Raw genomic sequence first — 24,391 nt, forward strand, 5'->3', positions numbered from 1 at the left:
TATATTTTTTTTACAGTCAAACACAAAATAAAATGTAAACAAATATCTCCTTTCTTATGTTTTATATGCAGATTAAATAAGTCTTAAACGCATTGAGCTACTACAGTATATTTCAAATGCAAATGTTTATTTTAAATTCGACTAATATTCTTTTTTTAATTCACAATCTCCTCATCACAGGCAGGCATTACAGCATGTGTTCGTGTTCGTGTGTTGCTGTCTGCATCACTCATAACACGTGCCTATATCGTGCGCTATATCGAACATTTTTTATATCGTTATCGATGAAGGTGTACCGTCGATAAATATCGATACCGTTTTATCGCCCAGGCCTAGTATGTGTATATTTATGTGTGTGTGTTGCTCTTGTTGGAGCCCGTGAGTATAAGAAACACTGTGAAAAGACACACTGGTGGTCACAACCATATATATGAAGAACGCCTTTGTCTCTCCCAAGGGTAGATTGCCAGTCAAGGTCCTGCCATTATATCTGTGATGATGACATCACATGCCCACAATAGCTAGCTGGCTGACGACTCACCATTTATCATGGCAAACCTCTTGAGGTCGTAGTAAGTCGCCAGTTCCTCAGTGGGACATTGTGACACGCACAGCGCCATGGACTTTATCTTCCTCTGAATGACGTCTATGTTGCATGGATCCAGGAAAAAGACGAATCTGTGAATAAAACAACAACAAAGTCTAATTTTTTCAAGACAGGAAGAGTATCTAACCTCAAATCTGATGACAAACGAAATACCAAAGCAGGTTGTTTATTTCATGGAGTCTGATCTGATACCACCATGGGACTTAAAATACGGCATTGTGCGATAAAGATCGACTCTGAACAGCAGATATTTTTTGTCACAGGACCGTTCAGCCCAGTTTTTTTGGCAGAGGGGAAACTGAGAGCTTGTTTATGCTCCTCTGAGCTCCTCTGAGGCCATGGCTTTACTTCAGCTTTTCATGCGGTGTGAAGTGGGCATGGCACCCACGCAGGGATGAGGGACCCATTGTCTTGTGTGTTCAGCACAAAAACAGACTGTCAGTAGCAGGGGACGTACGCTCTTGAGGAAAAAGCACTTCAGCATTAGCACAGAGCCTGTCAAAACAGCCTGGCTAAAGAAGAGGTCTACTGTAAGAACGTAGCCCAGGTCTGACCTGAGGCTAGTCTAATGTGAAAGGCAAGCATTGGAAGAAATAGCATTCAGATATGCAAACTATTCAGATATCAGGCATCTGGAATGGCTTAATCTTTTAGAATATAGGATTAGAGACAACATATTAGTTTTTGGGGTGAAAATAAAGCTGGAAATTTAAAGGGACATATGATGAAAAACAGGATTTTCTTGTTTTAGAACCAAGGTTTAATTTACTACAAAGACATACACTGTTGTTCAAAAGTTTGGGGTCGGTAAGATTGTTTTAATGCTTTTGATAGAAGTCTCTTATGCTTACCAAAACTGCAATTGTTTAATTAAAATACCGTAAAAACAGAAATATTGTGAGATATTATTACAACTTAAGATATATGTGTTTGTCTTTTGTTACACTGTAAATTTATTTTATTTATTTAATGAATCCATGGTGAATAAACATGTTAATTTCTTCCAAAAAATAAATAAATAAAAAATAAATAAATACATAACTAAATCTTCCTGACCCCAATCCTTGACGCAGCCTGATGAACAACAGTGTGACAGTCACTGGAATCTGGAGGTTAGCTAATTATATTAGAGGTCATGTACAAAAAGTTTAAGTAATAATTAAAGGCATGTAATTTCTGCACCAAATGTAATCACAAAAGTAATTACTTTTATAAAAGACTATACTTTAGAGTTTGTTCTTCATTGGAATAACACTATTAGTAAATTCTTAGGAAAAGAACAAAATGTAAAGCTTGTAAAATATATCATTTTCATACTGACAACAGGGGAAATGGGAAATAAACACTGAACCTAATCTAACCCAAAGCTTGCTGCACAAAACTGCTGACAACCTTTACAGTATACAATAAACACAATGAACACACATGAGAGGCAAAGATGGACCATAACCCCATTAAACAGAGATGGATAAAGTGAGGGATCGTGGGCAGTGGGAGCGGGCTGCAGGATCACAGTATTACTAGCAGCTGAGAAAGTAAAACTAAGCTAAGTGCATTAACCAGATGAACTTTGCTCAGTTAACAACATTAGCTTGCTAACTCAGTCTGCCTCCTGACACACACACACAGTTACACCCCCAGCATGTACTACATCCAGTATGGTTGTTAGTAAAGGTGTTCAATTTCAGGTTTTTCCTGAGTCGACTCCCACCGTAGGAGTCGATGGAATCGACTCCACGACTCAATTTACTTTACATCAAAACAAAATACAAAATTGCAATTGTTACCACTAAATGTATTCTTAAATATGATTAAATTCCCTTTAGCAGCTATTACTCAAATAGCTAACCAACTTCTGTGATTCAAACATCTTGTCAGTAAATTTAAATACCACCACTAGACCTCATACTAGACCTCAGTCTACAACCAGTATCACTATTACTCTCATCCCTCACTGAATGACCCACAGGCCTGTGCTAATCTATTCAATAAAGTCTAACATCAACAAAGCAGGCTAAGGTCAAATGTCAAATCTTCTTAACAAAGCACATAATTACTACTTAAATAGTAAGCACCAAGTAGAAAGGTAAAGGTCAACAGATCCCAACCCTCCAAGCCAATTAACTGTGCTGTACATATGAGACTAAAAAAAGAGTGAAGGTGTGAATTCTGAGCAATTCAAGAACAATAGAAATTATGAGAACAATTTGACAAGTCTAAGGCCTAATGTCTTTCTCTTTCCTTTGCATCATTAGGCAGTGGGTCCACACAGGCAATAGCGATGTACAACCCAGGCTCACTGGAAATACTTGACTGAGTCTGAGATGACATTTCTGCAAAATAATATTGCAATGCTTCTTGCATGTTTCGTGACACATCCAAAGCAGAATGTCCTGTGACTGGTACTAAAAGTGGTTAAGTTTTATTCGAAACAGAAGAAAGTGAATATGGCAACATTTTATTACACTGGTTGTTGTACGTATTGTGTTTGAAAATAACGTAACACTTACACTAAATCCAACTCTAAACCTAACCAACAGTGTTAACTAAAACAAAAACTAATATAAAAACACAACTGCTGAAGCAACCATGCCATTTTAACTTGCTTCTACAAGCCTTTTAACTCTTTTATGGTGACTTGTGTTTCATGGGACTGGTACCCAAGCGCTGTGAATCGCAAGTGAAATAATGTACCAGGTGAGCTGCCGAGCAAGTTTACTACGTCAGAAAAACCATACATATGGAGCTTGTTACATGATGCAGAAGTCCATATGTATTTGTTTACAAATCATGCATTATGGAAATAGTGTTTTGAGGTCATATACTTATACTTGATTTCCAATGAGCCTAGTTTGAAGATATATATATGTGTGTGTGTGTGTGTGTGTGTGTGTGTGTGTTTGTGACATATGAGGACACAAATTTGTATAATGATATTGGTATGCCATAGGTATTACAAGGAGAAGGTGACTTATGAGGACATTACCCCATGTCCCCATTTATCAAAACGCTTATAAATCATTCAGAATTAGTTTTTTTGAGAAAGTAAAAATGCACAAAGTTTCCTGTAAGAGGTAGTAGTGTTAGGTGTAGGGTTGGTGTAGGGCAATAGCACATACAGTTTGTACAGTATAAAAACCATTATACCTATGGAATGTCCCACAATTCACAAAAACAAACCCTGTGTTTATTTTATATATATATGTGTGTGTGTGTGTGTGTGTGTGTGTGTGTGTGTAAAGAGAGAATGATATAAAGGTTAGTGTAGTGCTATTCAGGGGTGATTACACGTCTCTAGTGGTTCTGTATTTTGAGCCAGAGGTAAAGCTTTAATAAGAGGAAGACAAGTAACGAGCAGTCACGCCTTCCTGTAGGAACATCTCACTCTAGGTGGTATTTACCACACCAGTCTCTTTTATGACATGAATAAATGAAGCAATTACTCAGAGCTATATGGTTGTAATAGGATAAGCAAACACCTAGACATGTACTAAATCACACACAGGCAACATCACCCTCATGAAAAAACTGCTAAATGTGAAATGCAACATAAAATCTACTAATCACAAAAATTTTTTTGTAAATGGGCAGTTGACATGACATGTAATTTTACTGTCCTCAATGGCTATAATTTTATCTTTTATTTTCATCATGGTTGGACAGCAAAGAACTTTCTTGCCATAAATATAAAATGATCTATTCAAATTGTGATGTTGTATTAGCAATTTCACGTCAAATGTGACTTGAAAATTGTCCTGCGGGGAGATTGCCACCATCATGAACTGTGAAATACAGACACATATCAAAATGATCAATGTGGATAGAAATGCTATTTAAATACGCTACCATTCGAATCATATGTTCACCAAGGCTGCAGTAAAAAACAGTAATATTGTTAAATATTATTACATATTATTATATAAATATTTTCTATTTTAATATATTTTAAAATTTTATTTCTTCCTGTGATGACAAAGCTGAATTTCAGCATCATTTCTCCAGTCTTCAGTGTCACATGATCCTTGAATCAGAAATCATTGTAATATGCTGATTTGTTGCTCAAGACACATTTATTATCATTATCAGTGTTTAAAGCAGTTGTTCTGCTTAATATTTTTTGAATTAATTTATTCCAGTATTCTTTCATGCATAAAAAAAAGGTTAAAAGAACAGCATTTATTTGAAATAGATATCTTTTGTTACATTATAATTGTCTTTCCTGTCACTTTTGATAAATCTAATTCTTCCTGAATAAAAGTACTTTTCTTTCAAAAAAAAAAATCTTACCAACCCCATTGACAATTTTTTTTTCCAAACATGACTCATTGTGATTACATAATACGTTAAAGGGCACCATTATGCAAAACTCACTTTTACATGGTGTTTTGACATAAATGTGTGTTGGCAGTGTGTGCACACAACCACCCTATAAAAATAAAAATCCACCCACTCCTTTTTTTAAATCCCCATAAATCATAAGCAGTGTCTCAGAACAAGCCGTTTGCAGATTCTGTACAAAGTGACGTCACTTAGTACAGGCCATGAGGGTTTTACAGACACTGCCCTGTAAGCATATATCCCGCCCTGAGGGAGCCGTACACAATCCGCCCTGTTTATCTTCACACTACAGGTGCATCTCAATAAATTAGAATGTCATGGAAAAGTTCATTTATTTCAGTAATTCAACTCAAATTGTGAAACTCGTGTATTAAATAAATTCAATGCACACAGACTGAAGTAGTTTAAGTCTTTGGTTCTTTTAAATGTGATGATTTTGGCTCACATTTAACAAAAACCCACTCACAATTTGAGTTGAATTACTGAAATAAATGAACTTTTTCACGACATTCTAATTTATTAAAATCAGCATTCAATTAAGAAATGTCTGTGTTTATGTAACTTATGTGTTTTTGACATAAACTTGTGTGTATATGACATTTTAAGCACAATAAGACATGAAAGAGAACTTAGTTGAGTGCTTACATGCCATGTAGGGCTGTGTTCGATATATCGATACGACGATGTATCGTCACATACTACTTGACGATACGGGTATCGATACAGCTGTTTCTGTATCGATTTCCACAGCATGTGTGCAGCAGTGGACCACGCTTAATTTGAATACAAGAACAATGTTTAAACATCAGACGCCACACCCATGTCCAAATACGTCACATTCTCATTAACTCTGAAACAGGAAGAATCATAAATTCTGCAAAGTCCTTTATATTTTCTTTTTTTTTTATCTTTTTGAATGTCATGAAAACACCATCGTGGATTTTTTCTTTAGTTATTTGAGCAAATAGGAACGCAAAAAATATATTAGAGTCGCCTCCCATTCACTGCTATAGAAGTTTAGCCAACTATGAGGACTTCTGCTTCTGAGAAACTGGGAGGAAGGACAAGTTAATGATAAGGAAAGTGTCCATGCCATGATCCGTAAATAATTGTTGATCATATCCTTTTGTAAAATTACAAATTTAATTACTTTTGCAAAATAATAAATATAAAAATACCCAATGAAGCAAGGGATGTCTTTTTATTCATCTTTAAGTATCTGGAGGACCTGGACACATTTCATATCAAGTTGTGTTGATGAAAAAGGTCAATGCCATGTTACTTAACTTATATAATCTATCAAAGCAAGCAATCTTTCTATTTAGCCCATGTATTTGTAGCCTACTGCATATTGAAAACTGTCGATCCTTTCATTCAAATGTCCATATTTTATGATAAGTGGAAAATTTCTTTAGAAGATCAAATTAAAATTTTCAATTAATGAAAATATGTTAAGCGTGAATTTTACGATACCAGAATCTAATTGTCTGCTTATATTTTATACATTTAGGTAGGTCAAAATCGATCATAATAAATGTGAATTTACCTCATTACATAAATGAATAAGGTAAGGTGTAAAGGTTTTTATTACCAATTAGCCTAACTTTAATCAACCAATGCGCTTCACCTGCTGTTATGATGACGAAATTAGCTCCGTATAATAGACATTCTTTACCAAATTGGGGGGTGACCTAGATTTAATTTGTGCCATTTTAGCCTAGACATCCTTTACAAAAATAAGAAAACGATTATTATTACTATTGTCTCTCAGCAAAAAAGAATCGACTCTGAATCACCTAAATGAGTCGTCAGGAATTCAAATCCCACTTCCGTGACGACTACACGTCACTGTGTAACACATTTGCATAATGCTCGCCTATGTTCTACGTTAGCCAGCCGCGAACAACTTGATCCACCCTCAAAGAGTGTAGCATTTCCATGTGGTTAACATCATGTCGAGAAGACACTGTGTCCTATGCTGTGAAAGTAAATTTGTTTTATTTTCACTTCCGAAAGTTGAGGCCGCAAAGAATCAGTGGTTGACACTCATTTTTTTCAACAATACCACAGCAGTACAATCCCAATCTTTTTTTGTGTTCCCGTCATTTTACTAATGACTGCTTCTCTTATCTCAGGGAGTTCAACGCAGGATTCACAAAACGCTTGCTCTTGAAAGATGGCTCAGTACACAGTTTATTTGGACCAGCTGGCTCCACTGAATCACAACCTGTAAGTATGATAAATAATAGATGTTTGTATTTTTTATCGAGCGTTCAAAATACACTTAATTCTTTATAAAAGATGCATCTAATGCAGAAACGTTTAATACAACCTGTCGTACTTCGTGGCAGCAGAGGTTTTCACCTTCGCTTGGCATTCTGATACAGTTCCCACACGTGGTGCACCTAAATAAATTATCTAACAATGACCTGGAATCACGTCTTATAACTACCACAAACTAAGCTGACACTTATCACTGAGAAACATCCTGCTCCAGTCCAGACTTTTCTCTCTATACATTCTCTCTGGAGCTGCCATTCAGTTATGGCAATGGGCATTTCGTTTCCGAAAAGTGCTCTACACGGTAGGCCAATAAGAAAGTTCTGGGCCATCTGACCAATCAGAGCAGAGTAAACGCACGGAAAGGAGGGGTTTAGAGAGACCTGCTTCGTACGAATCGCTTACGAATCATTGAGAAATGTGGTGAAATTAAATGTATATTATGAGAAAACGAAAGTGTTTTGTGGCATTGCATGCATGTTAACCTGTTGTAGGAGATTCCCAAAACAATATTAGGAACCTTAAAAATGGCATAATAGGGGAACTTTAATAGTGAAGCTCTGGTTTTAATTGCTTCAAAAACAATGATGTTACCAACTCCTTGCTGAAAAAGATAATGTAGCACTTTATTGTTAATTTTATTGACAAAAATTACAGGGCAGCGCTGAGAAGTTTCTGTGTTGCTGAATGTCTGTGCGTGCGCAGCGCGATCTGTGTGAGTGACTGAATGTGCGTGAGCTACAATGAAGACAGCGCATTAGTTTAAACGCTTCTAATTTTTATTTTTATTTTTTTTTAAACGTACAGAGTGTGTTAATTTGTGCTATCATAACCTACCAGCAATGTAAATATGATTTTATTAATATATTAGAATGAGTACATTACAATATAAATTTATTAGAACGAGTTATTATTTTTAACATTTTATTTTTATACATTATTATTTATGGGCTTAAAAACGAGATGCAAACAATCAGAATATTGTAATTTGTACCTGGTGGGGAGTGCCCAATGTTAACATGAAACCTATGCCATTACCTATATTGTTATACAGTGGTACAGTTATGGAGGCCGTTCATAATGCAGAGGTCAACTGCCTGCTCTGCCTATAGTTAGCAATGGCCCTATAGTATGCAGTGTTTAATAAACAGCTGTTTTACTCAATTCTGCTGAGGTGAAATTTAGTGCAGTCCCGTATCATGATACGTATCGTATCATGGCCTCTGTATCAGGATACGTATCGTATCGTGAGTTTGCTGGCAATACACAGCATACGTGTGACAGCTGCTTTCTGTGCGCATGCTTCAGATGTGTGCCCTCAGAAAATCAGAGGTTTCAACTGAAACGGCTTTAAAACGCATGCAAATAAGTTTTCAGCACAATAGACATGTACACAGACAGATGTTTTGTTTTGGCAGAGTATCCCAGGTATAAGCTGTAAAGACACAGTCCTATTCTGTAAAGGGGGCGGGGAGCAGTAGCTCATTTGCATTTAAAAGTACATGCACAAAAAAAAGGTGTGTTCTTGCTTCCACTCAAAATGGTACAATAAATGATCTGTGGGGTATTTTGAGATTAAACTTCACAGACACATTCTGGGGACATCTCAGACTTATATTACATCATGCAAAAAGGGGCATAATAGGTCCCCTTTAAACATGACATACTGTAAATGGTCTCTTGGTGATCATTAAGACATTTTTTTAAGTTTTTAAGTCATGTGACACATTTGCATAAATTAAAATAGAGAAATTAACCCAAACATTCTGTGCATCATTTACTCATGTCATTGCAATCCTGTATGACTTTTTTCTTCTGCAGAACATAAAAGAGGATATACTGAATAACATTGGGGTCAAAACATTAGACCCCTTTAGCTTTCATTGTATGAGCAAAAAAAAAAATCACCAAGATATTTTCAAAAAACATCATCTTTTGTCTACCACAGAAAGTCAAACAGGTTTGGAATGATATAAGGATGAATAAATAATGACAGAATTTCAATTTTGGGGTGAACTATTCCTTTAACAGCTTAAAATTGCATTTGTATGAAGCCTAAACATTATTAAATAAACAGGTAAACCGCATGCCCTCTCCCAGCGCAGCCATCTCTCTCTGACAGCTCCGGCAAGACATTTTCAAGCCATTATTAAGTTCACATCTGCTCTGACAAGCCAGTGAATACTCCACCAAATGAATCGCTCTGCCTTGTGATGAGTCAGATCTCAGACCCATCTCATAAAAGCTACGTACAATTCAGTTCAACCACACCGAAGAGCCAAAAACCATAATTTGACAGCGCTACAAATGAAATGGCCTAAAATACCTTTCTTTCCTGCAGGCTAGCACCCATTAAGGGCCGCACAATGTGACAGTGCCCATCCTCAGGGCCTGTACTGAATTATTCAAGGCTCTGTGTGTGTAGCTCAGATAGTCCTCAGCCATCTCGAGGTGAAACGCCAGCCGTTTGACATTTGCATTGATGTGATAATCGAAGGGCAAGGAGCTGAAGCGCTCTGATTTCACCAGACCATTTACGACAGAGAAAAAACAGGTGTGTAAAAGCAGATTAAAGAGGAGTGAAAAATTGAGCGTTGGTGATGGTGCATGTGGGCTGAGCGTATAAAAAAAGGGTGAGAGAGGAATGAAAGGCGAGTTTACTCACTTTCTGTCAGTATGGTCGAGACCACTCAGCCGGACCCCTTCAATGGGCTCGTTGCGTTGGCCGCACGTGTTACCATAGCTGTCATATCCGAAGACGAGTCGCGCTGCCCCTCCAGTCGCGATGGTAAACCCACAGATGCCACACTGAGAAAGGGAATTAACAGAAATTGTGAAAAGTGTTTGTTTAAAAAAAAAAGTTACAGGCAAAGATGTGGGAAAAAAATCATTTGCAGCAAAATCTAAATAATTAACAGTATTCATCAAAAGCTAATTACAGAAAGATTCACCACTAAATCAAAAGATTCCTGTGTGTTTCTTTATTTTGTAAACATCAGCCTCCTTGCATGACATGTATGTTGAGATATACACTAACACACTGTCTAATGTTTTCAGTGACAAGCAATTTGTCTGTTCTTGCTGAATGCAAAACTGCTGTGAGACCATATACATTCACAGCCAATCAGAACATATTTAATGTTTACTATACAGTTATTTGGAACGGGATTTTGAAGCAATGCAATTTCACACTGGGTGGAGTACCCTGCAAAACACCACAGAAATAGAAACCAAGTGACACTCATCATGGCTGATCACAACAACCTCAGCAAGGTGACAATACCCTATTTATCAAAAGGTAAATTTCAAGCAAAAAAGCTGAGCCTTAAATATCCTGAAAACAGTATTGAATGAATTAGCATGGTGGAATATTGTATTATATGCCAAACTAGCTAACTAACTAAATAAATGGGCTTTAATTAGAGCTGCATGATTGCATGGGGGGGGGATCCAATTGTGCTTTTTTTATATAAAAATAAGTTTTTTTTGTTGTTTTTTTATTCCAAATTTGCTGTGCTTGTTTGTATGGCTGCATAATTTGACTAAAATGTAGAGATTATATGTCAAAATGGCTATAAAAATAATAATAACAATAGTAATAATAAATTATTATTATTATTATTATTATTATTATTACTGCTGCTGCTGCTACTACTACTACTACTAAATAAAAATATTAAAAATTACTAAATAAAAACTAAATATGAAATATTATTGTTGTAAGTAAAAAAAAAAAAATTATTATTATTTTATTTTATATTACAACTGTAAAATTACAATATTAATATTTATGGATGCCTTAATTTCTTCATTTTCAAACAATAATCCATGGAACATTTTTTATTTTTATTTTTAAAGCTTCTCTTTTGTTGATAAGCGCTTATCATTACAACTATGGGAAGATGGTTGCTGCATGTTGTCTTTCCAAATCCATGTTAAAGCAACTCAAACTCAGACCTCATGCAATAATAATTTCACGAGGAGCATTTTCTGCAAAAACAAGCCACTCTGAGACGCTGCAAACACCAGCGTATAATGAGCTGCTCATGTGTAAGAACACTCAAAAACACACGGCACATTTACTTATTTAATTAAATCACACTAAGCCATATCACAATTTTAGTTATTGTTTTTAGGCTTTTTTAAGTTATTTATTTTATTGTTTTATTGTGAGATAAGAAAAAGGCCACAGATTGTCCAAGAATCGTGAACTCTACGTCTGCTTCACATCACAGTCCTGATTTACCTCTCTTTGTGATGCATGTACATTGTCTTGCTTTTTATAATAATAAATAAACAAATGCATGAATATGAAATACAATTATACAGTGTTGCCCTGGACACCTTTCATTAACATCTGACTGTTGAATACCAAAACTGACCAATTAGAACTATAAAAATCACCATTAGTATATATATAACAAAATTACTTAGTACCTGTATATGTAAATACAAAGTAACATGAACACCATATTACACAGTGTAACCAGAAGTACTTTCATAACATGCATATATAAACATAATACTGTCTAAAAATTATGAATAAGGTGAACTGTTGACTTACCATTCCCACAAGGAACAATGTAAATAACAGGAACCATGGCAGATCCGTGCAGCTTCGGTCCTCCAAAGGTTTCCATTCTCTTTTTGGCCTCTGAAAAACAAAGACACAATACTTTATGTTCAGTCATGACAAAATTACTTAGTACCTGTATATGTAAATACAAAGTAACATGAACACCATATTACACAGTGTGACCAGAAGTACTTTCATAACATGCATATATAAACATAATACTGTCTAAAAATTATGAATAAGGTGAACTGTTGACTTACCATTCCCACAAGGAACAATGTAAATAACAGGAACCATGGCAGATCCGTGCAGCTTCGGTCCTCCAAAGGTTTCCATTCTCTTTTTGGCCTCTGAAAAACAAAGACACAATACTTTATGTTCAGTCATGCTTAAACTGATTATCATTTGATTTAAATAGCTTGCCTGCCCATTAAAGATAAACTGATAATCAATACTGTAATCCTATATTAATACTTTTTCACTTAATTGGTTCTAAGATGCAGAAACATAGAGTTTACTGAAATATTGTGCAATTTTGGTAAGTCTTTTAAAATAACACTGCTATTAAACCATTGCTCATTCAATAGACAAAAAACCTTAGTAAATAAATATGTTTACATAAGTTATTTATTATTATTTGGTTATTATTATATTTATTATAATCTATACCTTCAGAGATCAGTAATGGATAATAAATATATTACTGTGTCACCATGTTTGACATATTGGTTCTAAAACACTTAGATCTAAAAAATAATCATCAAAAAACAATTCAAAAAGACAGAAAGTCAATTTCTTCTTTACATAACTAGTTAACATGCTGCAAATGATAAACAGTACTTTCATATACGGCCTTTCAAATGTAACCTGTCAAAACGTGCATATTCAAAAATCAATTTTACATAACAAGCACCGACCACAATTGATAACCATTTATAAATAGCATCCTTTGTGTAACCTGTGTGTTGTAAGAGGACAGCAGTGCCTGTAAATGTGTTTACTAACACACTACACTATGATGATATGTAGCAAAAAAAAAAAAAAAGACAACGGTCTAACGCCTTGTATTTTGATGCAAAGGCGAAATCATCACATAAATGTCATAGTCAAATGCATTCATCGCTATGTCCGATCGCATAGGACATAATAATAGGATTACATGCAGTGCAAGCGACAGTACAGCACTTCATTGGCCCGTCAAAGGCGATCAGCCGTGAAACAATGTATCACAGCGCCAGCAACAATGTATCAACACATCCGGGCGAGATTCGATACATTCTATCACGTATTGTTGCGGGCAGCGTCGCTTACCTCTGCGCTTCCACAGCATCCCATTGCCGGAGGGAGGTTAGGACCGCAAAAAAACTAAACGCTACACCGCAGGAAAACAATAACCCCAACTTGCAGGGAGTTGACGGTGTGTTTTTTACCCTGCATTAATCGTGCGCGTCGATCGCATGAATCTAATCGGAGGGCTTTCCCCGGATACACTGCATAATAATGTTTGTTAGCTCCTCTCGCTCCAGGTAAAAGGGATTATTACTTTAGGATTTATCGCCCAGCACTTCCTGGTGGGATGAGCAGGTGTAGCCGGAAAAGAACGGCAGCCGTCCATTCACAGCACGAGCTGGACGAGGCAGAGTGCGCGCTGAATGTAGGGACGCTGGAGGAACCCGGGAACTTTAAATGGCTGTGGTTACATTCTGGAATTTCCAGTAGCCCCTCACTGCAGAACAAAGATCCAGGGGGCGGGGTTGGATCCACATCTAGGGGGTGGAGATGGTAGGTTTAGGGGTGACGATGGGTAGGTTTAGGGGTGGGTTTAGGGATCAGGGGGTGGAGACGGGTAGGTTTAGATATATGTAAGGTGGGAGGAGTTGGATCTGGATCCAACCTCGCCCCCTGGATCTTGTAACAAGTGTTTTAATTGTATTTCATTAATATTTATTTAGTGCCTTGTCAACAACCACATTCTAAACAGAATCGCTTCACTGCTTGTTATTAAAAAGTAATGAAAGATTGTGCAAAGCTATATGTCAATATTTCTGACTTTAAGCACCAATAAAATGTCAAAATAATTTAGAGTGATAATTGTTGTTTTAACCATATGTTAAGCTATTACAGGTTCCCACAGCCGATTGAAAACATGGAGAGGGGAATACTAAAATTGTGTTTTCCAGACTTGGAAAAACTGTAGAAAATAACCCATAAAAGTCATTGAAATGTTTATAGTGGTTTAGCTTTGAAATGTGAGTGAATGTAATCACAAATAAGTAGAAAATTAATCAGTAAAAATGATACTATAAAGGAATAGTTCACCCAAAAAATATTTTCTGAAAAGTTTTTTTCTTCGGAGCAGATTTCACTTGCTCACCAGTGGCCCCTCTGATGTGAATGGGTGCCGTCAGAATGAGAGTCGAAACTGCTGATAAAAATCATCACAATAATCCACAAGGAATCCACATGACTCCAGTCCATCAATGAACATCTTGTGAAGCAAAAAGTTGCTTGTTTGTAAGAAATAAAATTCATCATTAAGACGTTTTTAACTTCAAAACGTTGCTTCTGGCTAAAATATGAGTTGTCTTTCCATAATATTGCTTTCCCCAGTAAAAAGTCATCTCGTCTGAATCAAGAGAGAAATATTCACAGATCAAGCACTGTTTACAAGCTAAAACAGTCCAAGACAGTTATAAACAAATATATCATAGGATTTTGATGTGAAAGGACACCAGGGGATGTTTTTTTTTTTTTTTTTTTTTTTTTTTTATTAGAATTTTTAATTAAGTGTTATTATGCATTAGGGATATTTTGAGTTTAAGTTAAAACGTCTTAAAGATTAATTTGTTTCTTACAAACATGCAGCCAAATCTGTTCCGATGAATAAACTATCTTTTTGTACAAAGTATCCTGTTGTGTATACAAGGAACTTCATTACATTTTCCAAGTGGTGTTGATGTCACTGGAGGAACCATTCACAGTCTTTTTCACAGTTCTTGCAGGAATGTATGGGCTCCATTTTTATGTTTCTCAGAAAACTGCCCATTTAGAAAAAGAACTAGTGGGTTCAACCAGTGCGCTGTGATCTAAGACTCCCAAACAGGGCTTCAAATATCCTTTCACTTTCAAAGTGTGGAAAGGTCATGAGAAAAATCATGGAAATTCACTGGTCAAAATGTGTTGAAACTACAGTTATTGTTAATTCTGTAAACACATTTGCCCTAACAATAACTGTAGTAAATATGGTATTTCTGATGGAAACTAAAGTTGCTATAGTTTCATAAGGTATTTACTCATAAACATTACTATCTTCTGGTGATATAAACATGAAATAATTTAAACAAATTAAATATAGTTTAAAGGAATAATTCACCCAGTAAATTATGACAAAATTTTCATTTTTGTGTGAACTATCCCTTTAAGAAAGATTTGGTTTTGGCAAGACCTAGCAGACCTCGATGCATATTCATACAGATTTCTATAAAAACAGGATCAAACGGTCACTGTTTGCTTGACCACTAAGAGCAGCACAAACGCCAGTCCATATGGTCATCATCACCACCCTGTTGGGAGTCTGCGTCACCGCTGTGTGCTAGTCACTGTAAAAACTACACTACAGCACACACATTTACACAGGAATTCTATTCCCACCCAAACTCCTCTTACACTTTAACTGGAGCTTTTTGAACATCAATAAACAGTACTAGAATAATAGTAAATTACTACAATAATTGATAGTGTCTATAAGAACAGCTTAAGAACTCCTGAAAACTCTCATCTCTAGAGTCTCAAACTCTAAAGTATTCAATACTTTAAAAATGTCACCAAACAAACTTGAAAATTAAACTTTTAATAAAGTTGAAATACTTAATAAAATACTTGATGCCTTTAGAAAAGTTAAATCAAAGTGCTGCAAGTCACAACAAGCTTTAAAGTTTAAATCAATTTTAAAGTTTGAAATACACTTTAATTACATTTCTGTATTGTAACAGGTGAAACAGATGTAAATAAATATTTGTTTTAGAGTGTAAGGGACAGACATTCCTTCAAGAAAAAACGAGCCAAAACCAGAAAGAAATCCTATTCTTTTTTTCTATTTTGTTTAATTTTAGAAGTCGCACTTTTATTTTTTGCCTGTTCTAAACTCGTCAATCTGTTGATTCGTATTAAGATAATGTCCCACCTTTATCCAGCTGGACCTCGGCCGATAGGAGCTTGATGTTGACCGTCTCACCTCGCTCATCTTCGGCGGTGTGCAGCATCACAGCGCGCAGTCTTGTGAGGAGTAGAGCCTCAGCTCAGAGACGCCAGCCTGGATCACTGGATCACAGAAGAGCTACATTGTTCCATTGTTCTCTGTAGTACCAGGGAGAGAGTGAACATAGTGAGTTATTGTGTGCGTGTGTCACGGAGAAAGATAGTGAGAAAAAGAGAAAGAAAGAGAGAATAAAAAGAGGGAGAAAATACTCCCACATTACTGTAAACAACAAAAGTGATTTTATTGTCAAAACTGAATGTGCTTTAATGTGTCTGTCCACTAGAGGGAGGTCATATACAACAAATACAGTATTACTCAAAACTAACCCTTTCTACTTGGATTGCTTTAACAACCACACGTCAGAATAGTTATACGTTTAATATGTATCAGTCATTATATTTCGAATTTATTATTTAAATATACAATGGAGTCCAAAAATCTGAAAATGCGTCCATTTTCCTTTTTTTCTCATTTAATAGCTTTATTTGTTGTCTTAATAATAAATATTTTATCATGTTATATCATAATGTTTCTAAAATATGAATAAAATGTAACAAATTTTTTTTTTCAGTGTGATCTCAGAATTTTGGACTGAGAATTGTATTATTTAATGAGTATATTGTACATCATTAAATAATAAAATTCACAAAACTGTTTCTTAAACCTCATTCTCCACAGCTTAATGTTAATTCAAATCTGTTTGTCTTTTATTCATTGTTTCATTCTGCTGGTACGTAGTCAATGTCAGTATGTGAAGTTCTTATTATCTCTCTCTCCGTGCTTGGTACTGTAAATATAAGGGTCATGACCATCATTATCCCTCACAGCTGGGTGAAACATTCAGTTTACTCTTTATGCAGTGTTCAGCAGTTTTAGCAAATGTCTCAACGTATTATGCAGAAATTATAAATTTTTAGAATAGATTTTGAAGTCTCTACAATATCTAGGAGGCTGTTTTGCTCTTATAAACAAAACCAGCCTGTTACTCCTTAAACCCATAGCCTGAACTTTCCCCTTAAATGTGATGAAACAGCATTGATGTGTCTGTCACACACTTACCAAGACAACATGTTTGCTGTGTTTTCCTTGTTTATTAGTCCATTGTCAGCTTAGGTGTAATTATTGTTCCATAAGAACCTTTACTCTATTTCTGACAAAGACTAATGTGATATTTATGTTTCATATTAACATTCAAGCTCTCTGCTTCTAGCCTTCCATGTTTCTTTTTCAAGAAAGCATCAGTGCTGCCGGTATTTCCCCTGCAGGACACATTGACCTCAGAGCTGAGGAATGAACCAAATCATTAAGAAACTAAATTGCTTGCCAACCTCTCTATAGCAACTTATAAGAAACTTACATAACATCCTCAAATTTAAGCATCACAATTTAAGCAATTTGTATGATTATAAATAAAATTGAATAACAAGATAATATATTAATTTGTTTTATTACGTTGGACAGAAAAAAAGGATTTCTAAATTGCCTAAAATATCTGGGTTTTGGTTTTATTTTCCTATTGACTGGCTCTATATAGTCCTTATTATATATATGTGTGTATTTGCATTGCTTTGACCGTTCTCTGTAGATCCACCCTGCACTCCACAATGTGTTATGGCAAGTAACAGATTGAATTAAATCTGAAACTCAAAAAAAAAAAAAAAAAGTTTTTTAATTAATAAATAACTGCAACTTAAAAAAAAACTTTTTGATATATAACAAATTTCCAACAGAACAAACAACAGAAAAAAAGTAGCTGAGGCCAGCCTAAAATGCATAACTGTCCAAAGAAGACATACACCATGAAAAATTATTTTTACAATAGCATCTGAACTTGTTATCGAAGCCAGTGTATCCAAAATGAAACCAAACCGACTTCATCTGGTGAATTATGACATTGGCAACATTTTATAATAAGTTTATTAACGGTAGCAAGTGTAGAGCATGTGTTCCTGGGGTTTTAGAAATATGCTTTCCATTATTTTCTCAGCCTCGTCCACTAAAAATTTCAGAAATATTTCATGACTTCCTGTAGCAGAGGAACTGACAGTGGTGGACTGTATGTGCCAGTAGGTGTACTGCAGCAAAAGCACTACTTGAAGTGGTAATATCAGCTGACCCTTCCTCCAGAAAGTGAGATCACAGAAAGGTTACTTAAGGTCATTGGCTGTTTGACTGGAGCTGTTTTTATAGTCTTCTAGATCGGACTGTGTACTAAGAAATCATTTTAGGATTGTCATATATGAACTGAATGCAAATTAAATTGTCTAATTTGTTCTGCTAGTATTATGAAATACCATCCCTGCCCCTAGAAATGAAGATATCACTGGAACGTAGACTGTTGGTAAATTTGGATACTGAGCTCAGCAGCATTTCTAAAAAATTAAGGTGACATGTTTGTGTTTCTCACAATGCCAGCATAGCGGATCTGGATTGACACTATAGGTCCAGGATTTTCCAGAATTTCACTAGCTTTCACAATGTCAGTTGCATCTATATTGCAACACCAACACAAACACCAAACACGGAGAAATTACGTCTTGGCATATGCTATGGCACAAGATTGTAATCAGTTTGTACCTGAATTTACTCAATTGGTTTATGGAAAATAGTTCCCTGATAAGGATTAAAGGATTAAGAATATAAAGGTAGGTTTCAAATAGCTCAATAAATCCTATTCTGGTCTAGTCCGAGGTCCCCGCCTACATTCACCAAGAAAAGCCACCAAAAAAATTAAATAAATAAATACATAGCCTACCTGGCCACCATGAGAGGTCTTGCAGGTGTTTTAGAAGGCATTCCTAATGCCTGGAAATTGAGTCAGTCAAGTTGAAGATGACCATTGTTCATCTATCTATCTATCTATCTATCTATCTATCTGTGTGTGTGTGTGTGTCTGTGTGTGTGTGTGTGTGTGTGTGTGTGTAAAAACATCAGAATTGAGTGGTGGTATAATAATATTATATATATAATTTATTTTATTTACTATTTTCTTTGCAGATTATGGTCCTTTTTGCATTCAAAGACTTTATATTGCAAAGCATGGTTGCTTATTTCATCCCATCAACTCTATCCAAAGAAATAGCTCCTAATGGAGTGAAAAGGGAAAGGGAATGTGCCAAGTGTTGTAATATGCCAGACTGCCTGTTTTTAAGATCCCCAGACTGCATAAGATTTTGTCATTTATGGCCATTATAAAGCAAACAAAATGTCATTTTTTGCCAAAAACACCAGTAGAAGAGGCATGTTTCATCCCTGTGTTGTTTTCATGGCACTCGTTTGTCAGCAGATGTTTGCAGTTATGCCGTTTAAGAGCTGTTTTGGGCTCCACGTGTTGATCCAGACCCAGTTAAAATGTGCAGCAGACTGGATGACCGACAGTAACCCCGGCGCTCAGAGCGGATGCGCTATAAAAGCTCTTCAGAACCTTCAGATGCTCCTTCACACGAGAGTCTAGAAGGACGAATATACATCTGATTCATTGGGATTACAGCGAATGTCCATCAAAGGTCATCAGCTGTCAGGTAAGATACATTTATGCTTCGTTTTCTTTAACATCGTTAATTTGTTTCTGTAGAGAATGAACGACAAACGCAACGTTTCAGGTGGCGTATTATTAAAAACAATACAAATGCCATAACAATATTTCAGTGTTTATGACGAGAGAGTCAAAGTTGTCAAAGGAAATCATTAAATGAAAGTTCAATCCAATGGCACCAAGTTTCTTTTCATTGAAGTAGCACTTCATATGAAATTGTGCAACACGCAGTTGTTATTTAACTTAAGAACAGCTGTAAAGCTTCAGAAATAAAACCTGTTTTTTTTTTTGTTTTTTTTTTTAAAAAGCAATAATAACACCAAATAGCAAAAGATGACAACGTGTGATTCTTTATCGACGGACAGAAAGATCATACGTGCTGTATGAGAACAGCAACATTAGAACAATGAACCAGGCGAAGGTTCAGGTCTCAATGTGTTAAAAATAAATAAATAAATAAAAACTGTACAAACACGCAACCCTAAGTTAAAGTGCGTTAAAGGAAAATCAAAGTGATGACAAATCCACAGCTTGCAGTAAAAGTTACCTTCGCGTTTGACTACTTCAGGAAATTTGAGTTGAAAATCTACTCTATACAATCAAGTAGAAATGACAGAGATTACTGTGCCAAGCTAAATAGTTGGAAACGGATGTTTAAAAAAAAGGACACATTTTGTACACTGAATGTATTTACCTATAAATGAAAGCTTATACCACCTGCGTCTGTAATAGTGGAAGACATAACATGTGCAAGTAGCTGAGAAAGAAAAGCAGTGAAGTCTGAATTCTCTGCTTTCATGCATTTCAGCTGAACATAATGGGAAACGCCTGGAATCAAGTTAATGACCAGAAGAAGGATTTATATATAAAAACGCATAGAAAGCTATACGGGTACAGTCATGTTCTCTCCTGATCTGTGCATGTTGATATAGAATAACCTAAACATTCCCAAAAGTCACTGGTGCTGGGGTTTTGTAAGGGCCAACAGGAACATTGGGCAGTGTGATGAAGGGTGCAGGTGTAAATATCGTTTCAGACACTGACAATTATTTATTTTCGGCTTTATTTTTCGACTTTACTTTTGGAATTTTAAAAAAAAAATTTTTTACGACTTTGTCCAATTGATATTGCTGTGTATTCCTGAGATATTTACGATATTTTATTTATTTATTTATTTTTTACCCTTGGACTGTGGTGATTAACCCTATAAAACCTATTGTATCATATTTAATAGTTGTTGATCATTTTAAGGACTCTAATTTATCAGCATGATCAAATTTTTGCTAAAAAAAATACCTGTTGTACAAAATCTACATCTAATTGACAGTTTAGCAAAAGGCCTTTTAGAATAATTGTAAAAACTCCATTAAAAAAAAAGTGTTTTATAGTATTCTTTCATATGTCAGGTTTTACAGGCTTAAGTTTTGTTTCCATCCAAGCTCATCACAAATCTGATCATTTCTGTTTTGGGCTACCTGATTAAATCACTGAAAGGGTCAGACAGTGAGAACAATGTAAGCGTTAGATGAAGATCACTCAAGAATGTCTGGACCTTTTTCACATTTGAAAAGCGTCGTTAACATAGAGCAAGGACACAGATTAACTCCCTGACTTCCAGCAAATCCTAACCCTAACCCCAGAGACCCTAATGGCCTGTGAAAAACCTTGCTTGATGATTCTCTGACACTACAAGGTCCACCACTTTCAGGAATTCTGGGAAAAAGAAAAGGCTGGCCTTCCCTAAAACTGGGGCAGAAGAGGAGAGATGAAAAGGGAAGACATGAGCGAGCAGCAGAGATTCAGATAGGAGGGCTGCACTTTGTCCTGGACTTTTGAGCTGTTCTGTTGGTCGTGGCTGGATGCCTTTTTTTTACATCGCATGTCTCCGTTGTGTCACTGCAGTTGAGAGCTGAGAGTGAAAAGGGACCAGAGTGAAGATGTCTGTCTCCACTCAGCTGGGTCTGCTGCTGTGGAAGAACTTCACCTACAGAAGGAGACAAACGGTAAGGACATCAGATTTAGTATCAAAAATCATTTTATGCATAACATGTCACTCATAATGGTTTACTAATAAGTAAAGTAAAATTTGTAATTGTTATAACTCATTTAAAATCATACTGCTATTTGAGATCAACATTATGCCACTGGAGATTATTTCAGATATCATTTTAGTCATTTTAGATTTAAATTTATTTATTCCTTATAATGCAGTTCTAGAATCTCAAGCTGTTTACTTTCCATAACAACCCATATATTGAATCATTTTAAAATCATTTCAATACAGAATGCTGCTATATTATGATTTTCAGGTCAATCTACATGCAAATCGTATTTATGTGGCCATCTCCTCAAAATAGGGTATTTTACTCTTTAAACCATTACAAAAAGCACTTTGGTTGTACCATACTATTGTATTTTGATGTATACAATGGTACTGAAGTGTGTGCATTTAAAAGGTACTTCCATGGTTGTTTCATAGTACATGTCAACATAACATGGTAGAACCTGGTACTTTTAAAATCTTGTATGAAAAAGTGCTTTAATTTAATTTTGTATTGTTTAATGGTTTGAAACAGTTCAATACTGATGCATTTGCATTTCTTTGGTTTAAAATAAATAAGCATAACCCCACAAAAGTGCTACATGGAGAATGAGTGGTCAGACTACTTTCATTCCCAACTGGGTCTATGTAGACAGGCCATGTTCCCAGTGGATGATCCTGTCTGCTGTTGTACTATATCTGGAGGAACTGATCGATACCCTGTCATGTATTAATAATAAATGTTGTTAATAAAAACCTGCCCTTGATGACATTCCACACCAGAAGCTCATACCTTAGACATTAGAGACTTGAGAGCTTTTTTCTTGAGAGCTCTATTAGTCATGTTTCACCGGGGCCAAAGATGGTCTCCAGTGTCTGCACTTTACAGAAAATGCTGACTGTTTTTGTCCTCGTGTGTTTGACTTGTGCAGCTCCAACTGCTGACGGAGATTGTGTGGCCTCTCTTTATTTTCTTCATTCTGATCGCTGTGAGGTTGAACTACCCGCCTTATGAGCAACATGAATGTAAGTACACTCCTCGGTTTTGTACCTGTGAAAAGAGAGAAAACACATTTTAGAAGTAATGGTGTTGTGAGGTATCTACACAGTGCAGCATTTATCCTGTTTTGTAATATTAAATTCCTGACTTGGCATTGGAAAACTAAATGGCTGTCACGTGTTGCATGCAAAACAACTTTTGCAGTGCAACCTGTGCATATTAATTGCATTGCATAACCTAAATACATGGTGCACACGGGGCGAAAATGCACATTTCGTTTCATTGCATGTTTTTTTATGGTGTTTCATTATCAGATGTGTCAGACCTGCAGGGTGTTTATGAGTTCTCACTGATAACTGGAGTAATCGGTGTTGTGTCAGTCACAGATGATGTATAGAAAGATAGGGTGATGCTATCAGGAGCATGCTGGGATTGAAATAGTGCCCTATAGACAAAGTGACAGCCATTTTTGCATTTTAAAGCACAGACAAACACAAAATGGTCTACATTTTAATGTTAGCTGTTATTTGGTAGTAAAGTGACGTTGATTACCGAATTTATTAGCTGGTTTGTTCAGTGTATCAGTATGTCTTGTTTTATAGCACCTGAACTTTTATCATGCCTGAATGGCTTTCTTGAATATTTTTATTTTGATGTAGCAGCATAAGCAACAGTACATTACTTCAAAACAGATGTAGTTACATTCTTCTCTGCCATTCAAATTTTCTTTTCTTTTTTACATAATACAAAACAAAATAACAAACAAAATTAAATAAAAATTAAATAATAATGTTAATAACAATAATAATTCTTACAATTAGGGGGAGGTCAGGTATATACTTAATAATCAAACTCCATACTAAATAATGTTAAGTGTTTGTTCATGGTCTGTGATGGAGACTGTGGGAAAAAGTCTGCTGGTTTCCGATGTGGAAAAGGTATGTAAGGGAGATTACAATAACATTTTTCATTCAGAAGGGAAGGGTCATTTGTTTTATACCTCCACAAAGTCTGGCCGTAATGGCCTTACATATTCGACCCACTTGGACCAGACTTTTCTGAACACATTCTTCTGACGATGAAGGGAAAAAGTAATGTTTTCCATAACATAAATATCATTTACTATATCCATCCATTCTTGTAGTGTGGGGGGTCCAGGAAGCAACCAACGCCTTGTAAATGCTTTTTTACAAGCAGATGTTAAAATGTCAAATAGGTATCTTTCAGGCCATCTTGTCTGGAAATCAGCATTTCCTAAATATAATGTGGAAAAGTCCAAAGGCAGTGTAGTGTTAAAAATGCTTTCCACTGCTTTATGAAGCTCTGCCCAGAAAGGTTTTATCACTGGGCACTCCCAAAATATATGCCCCTGATTGGCTTCCCGAAACCCTGATTGGCTTTCTAATTGACAATGTTATATATTCAAAGGTGTCATCATGCCCCAAGTAATGCAACTCATGCCGAGCTGTAAACTAGCCAGGAATTTAAAACACAATCCTTGAGTAGTGGCCTTTGAAAAGACATACTGCATTAAATGTTGTACCATAATAGATACATAATAGATAGATTACTTTCTGTTCTTCTTTGTGGAATGGTGAGCCTTGGTCATGAGATCTTGTTGACGTGCAGATGTGTCCGTTTGGTGCCGCTTTGGTTTTTCACAGGAAATAGGAGGTCCTGTACATAATTTCACTTCTCCCCAAGTCTGGAGTGTGCTGATGGACAAATAGATTTGTCATATGCAAGTACAGTCAAG

At 35.8% G+C, this 24,391-nt stretch overlaps 1 protein-coding gene and 1 long non-coding RNA gene across 6 annotated transcripts in view; one reads left to right on the top strand and one right to left on the bottom strand.

Annotated features, from left to right (window-relative positions):
* Positions 1 to 16,085, bottom strand: part of LOC107751333 (choline transporter-like protein 1) — a 31,077-nt gene extending 14,992 nt beyond the window's left edge. The window contains exons 1-4 of one of the 5 annotated variants that reach the window (XM_016567019.1): positions 13,345 to 13,492; positions 12,062 to 12,151; positions 9,891 to 10,033; positions 542 to 678 (exon numbers count right to left, since the gene is read on the bottom strand). In XM_016567019.1, the coding sequence (XP_016422505.1) occupies positions 542 to 678; positions 9,891 to 10,033; positions 12,062 to 12,151; positions 13,345 to 13,416 (442 nt within the window). In that variant the 5' untranslated portion in view covers positions 13,417 to 13,492. Of the gene's footprint in view, positions 1 to 541; positions 679 to 9,890; positions 10,034 to 12,061; positions 12,152 to 13,112; positions 13,493 to 15,984 lie in introns of those variants that run through there. The other 4 variants (XM_016567016.1, XM_016567018.1, XM_016567015.1 and 1 more) reach the window with 4 other exon arrangements.
* Positions 16,086 to 19,179: 3,094 nt separating this feature from the next.
* Positions 19,180 to 22,657, top strand: LOC107751349 (uncharacterized). Its single transcript, XR_001641233.1, has 3 exons — positions 19,180 to 19,580; positions 21,497 to 21,597; positions 22,568 to 22,657. It is a non-coding gene; the product is annotated as an uncharacterized LOC107751349 (long non-coding RNA).
* The last annotated feature ends 1,734 nt before the right edge of the window (positions 22,658 to 24,391 follow it).

Source organism: Sinocyclocheilus rhinocerous, unplaced genomic scaffold (assembly GCF_001515625.1).
Source record: "Sinocyclocheilus rhinocerous isolate Xijiao unplaced genomic scaffold, SAMN03320098_v1.1 scaffold1233, whole genome shotgun sequence".
NCBI classification, from domain to species: Eukaryota; Metazoa; Chordata; class Actinopteri; order Cypriniformes; family Cyprinidae; genus Sinocyclocheilus; species Sinocyclocheilus rhinocerous.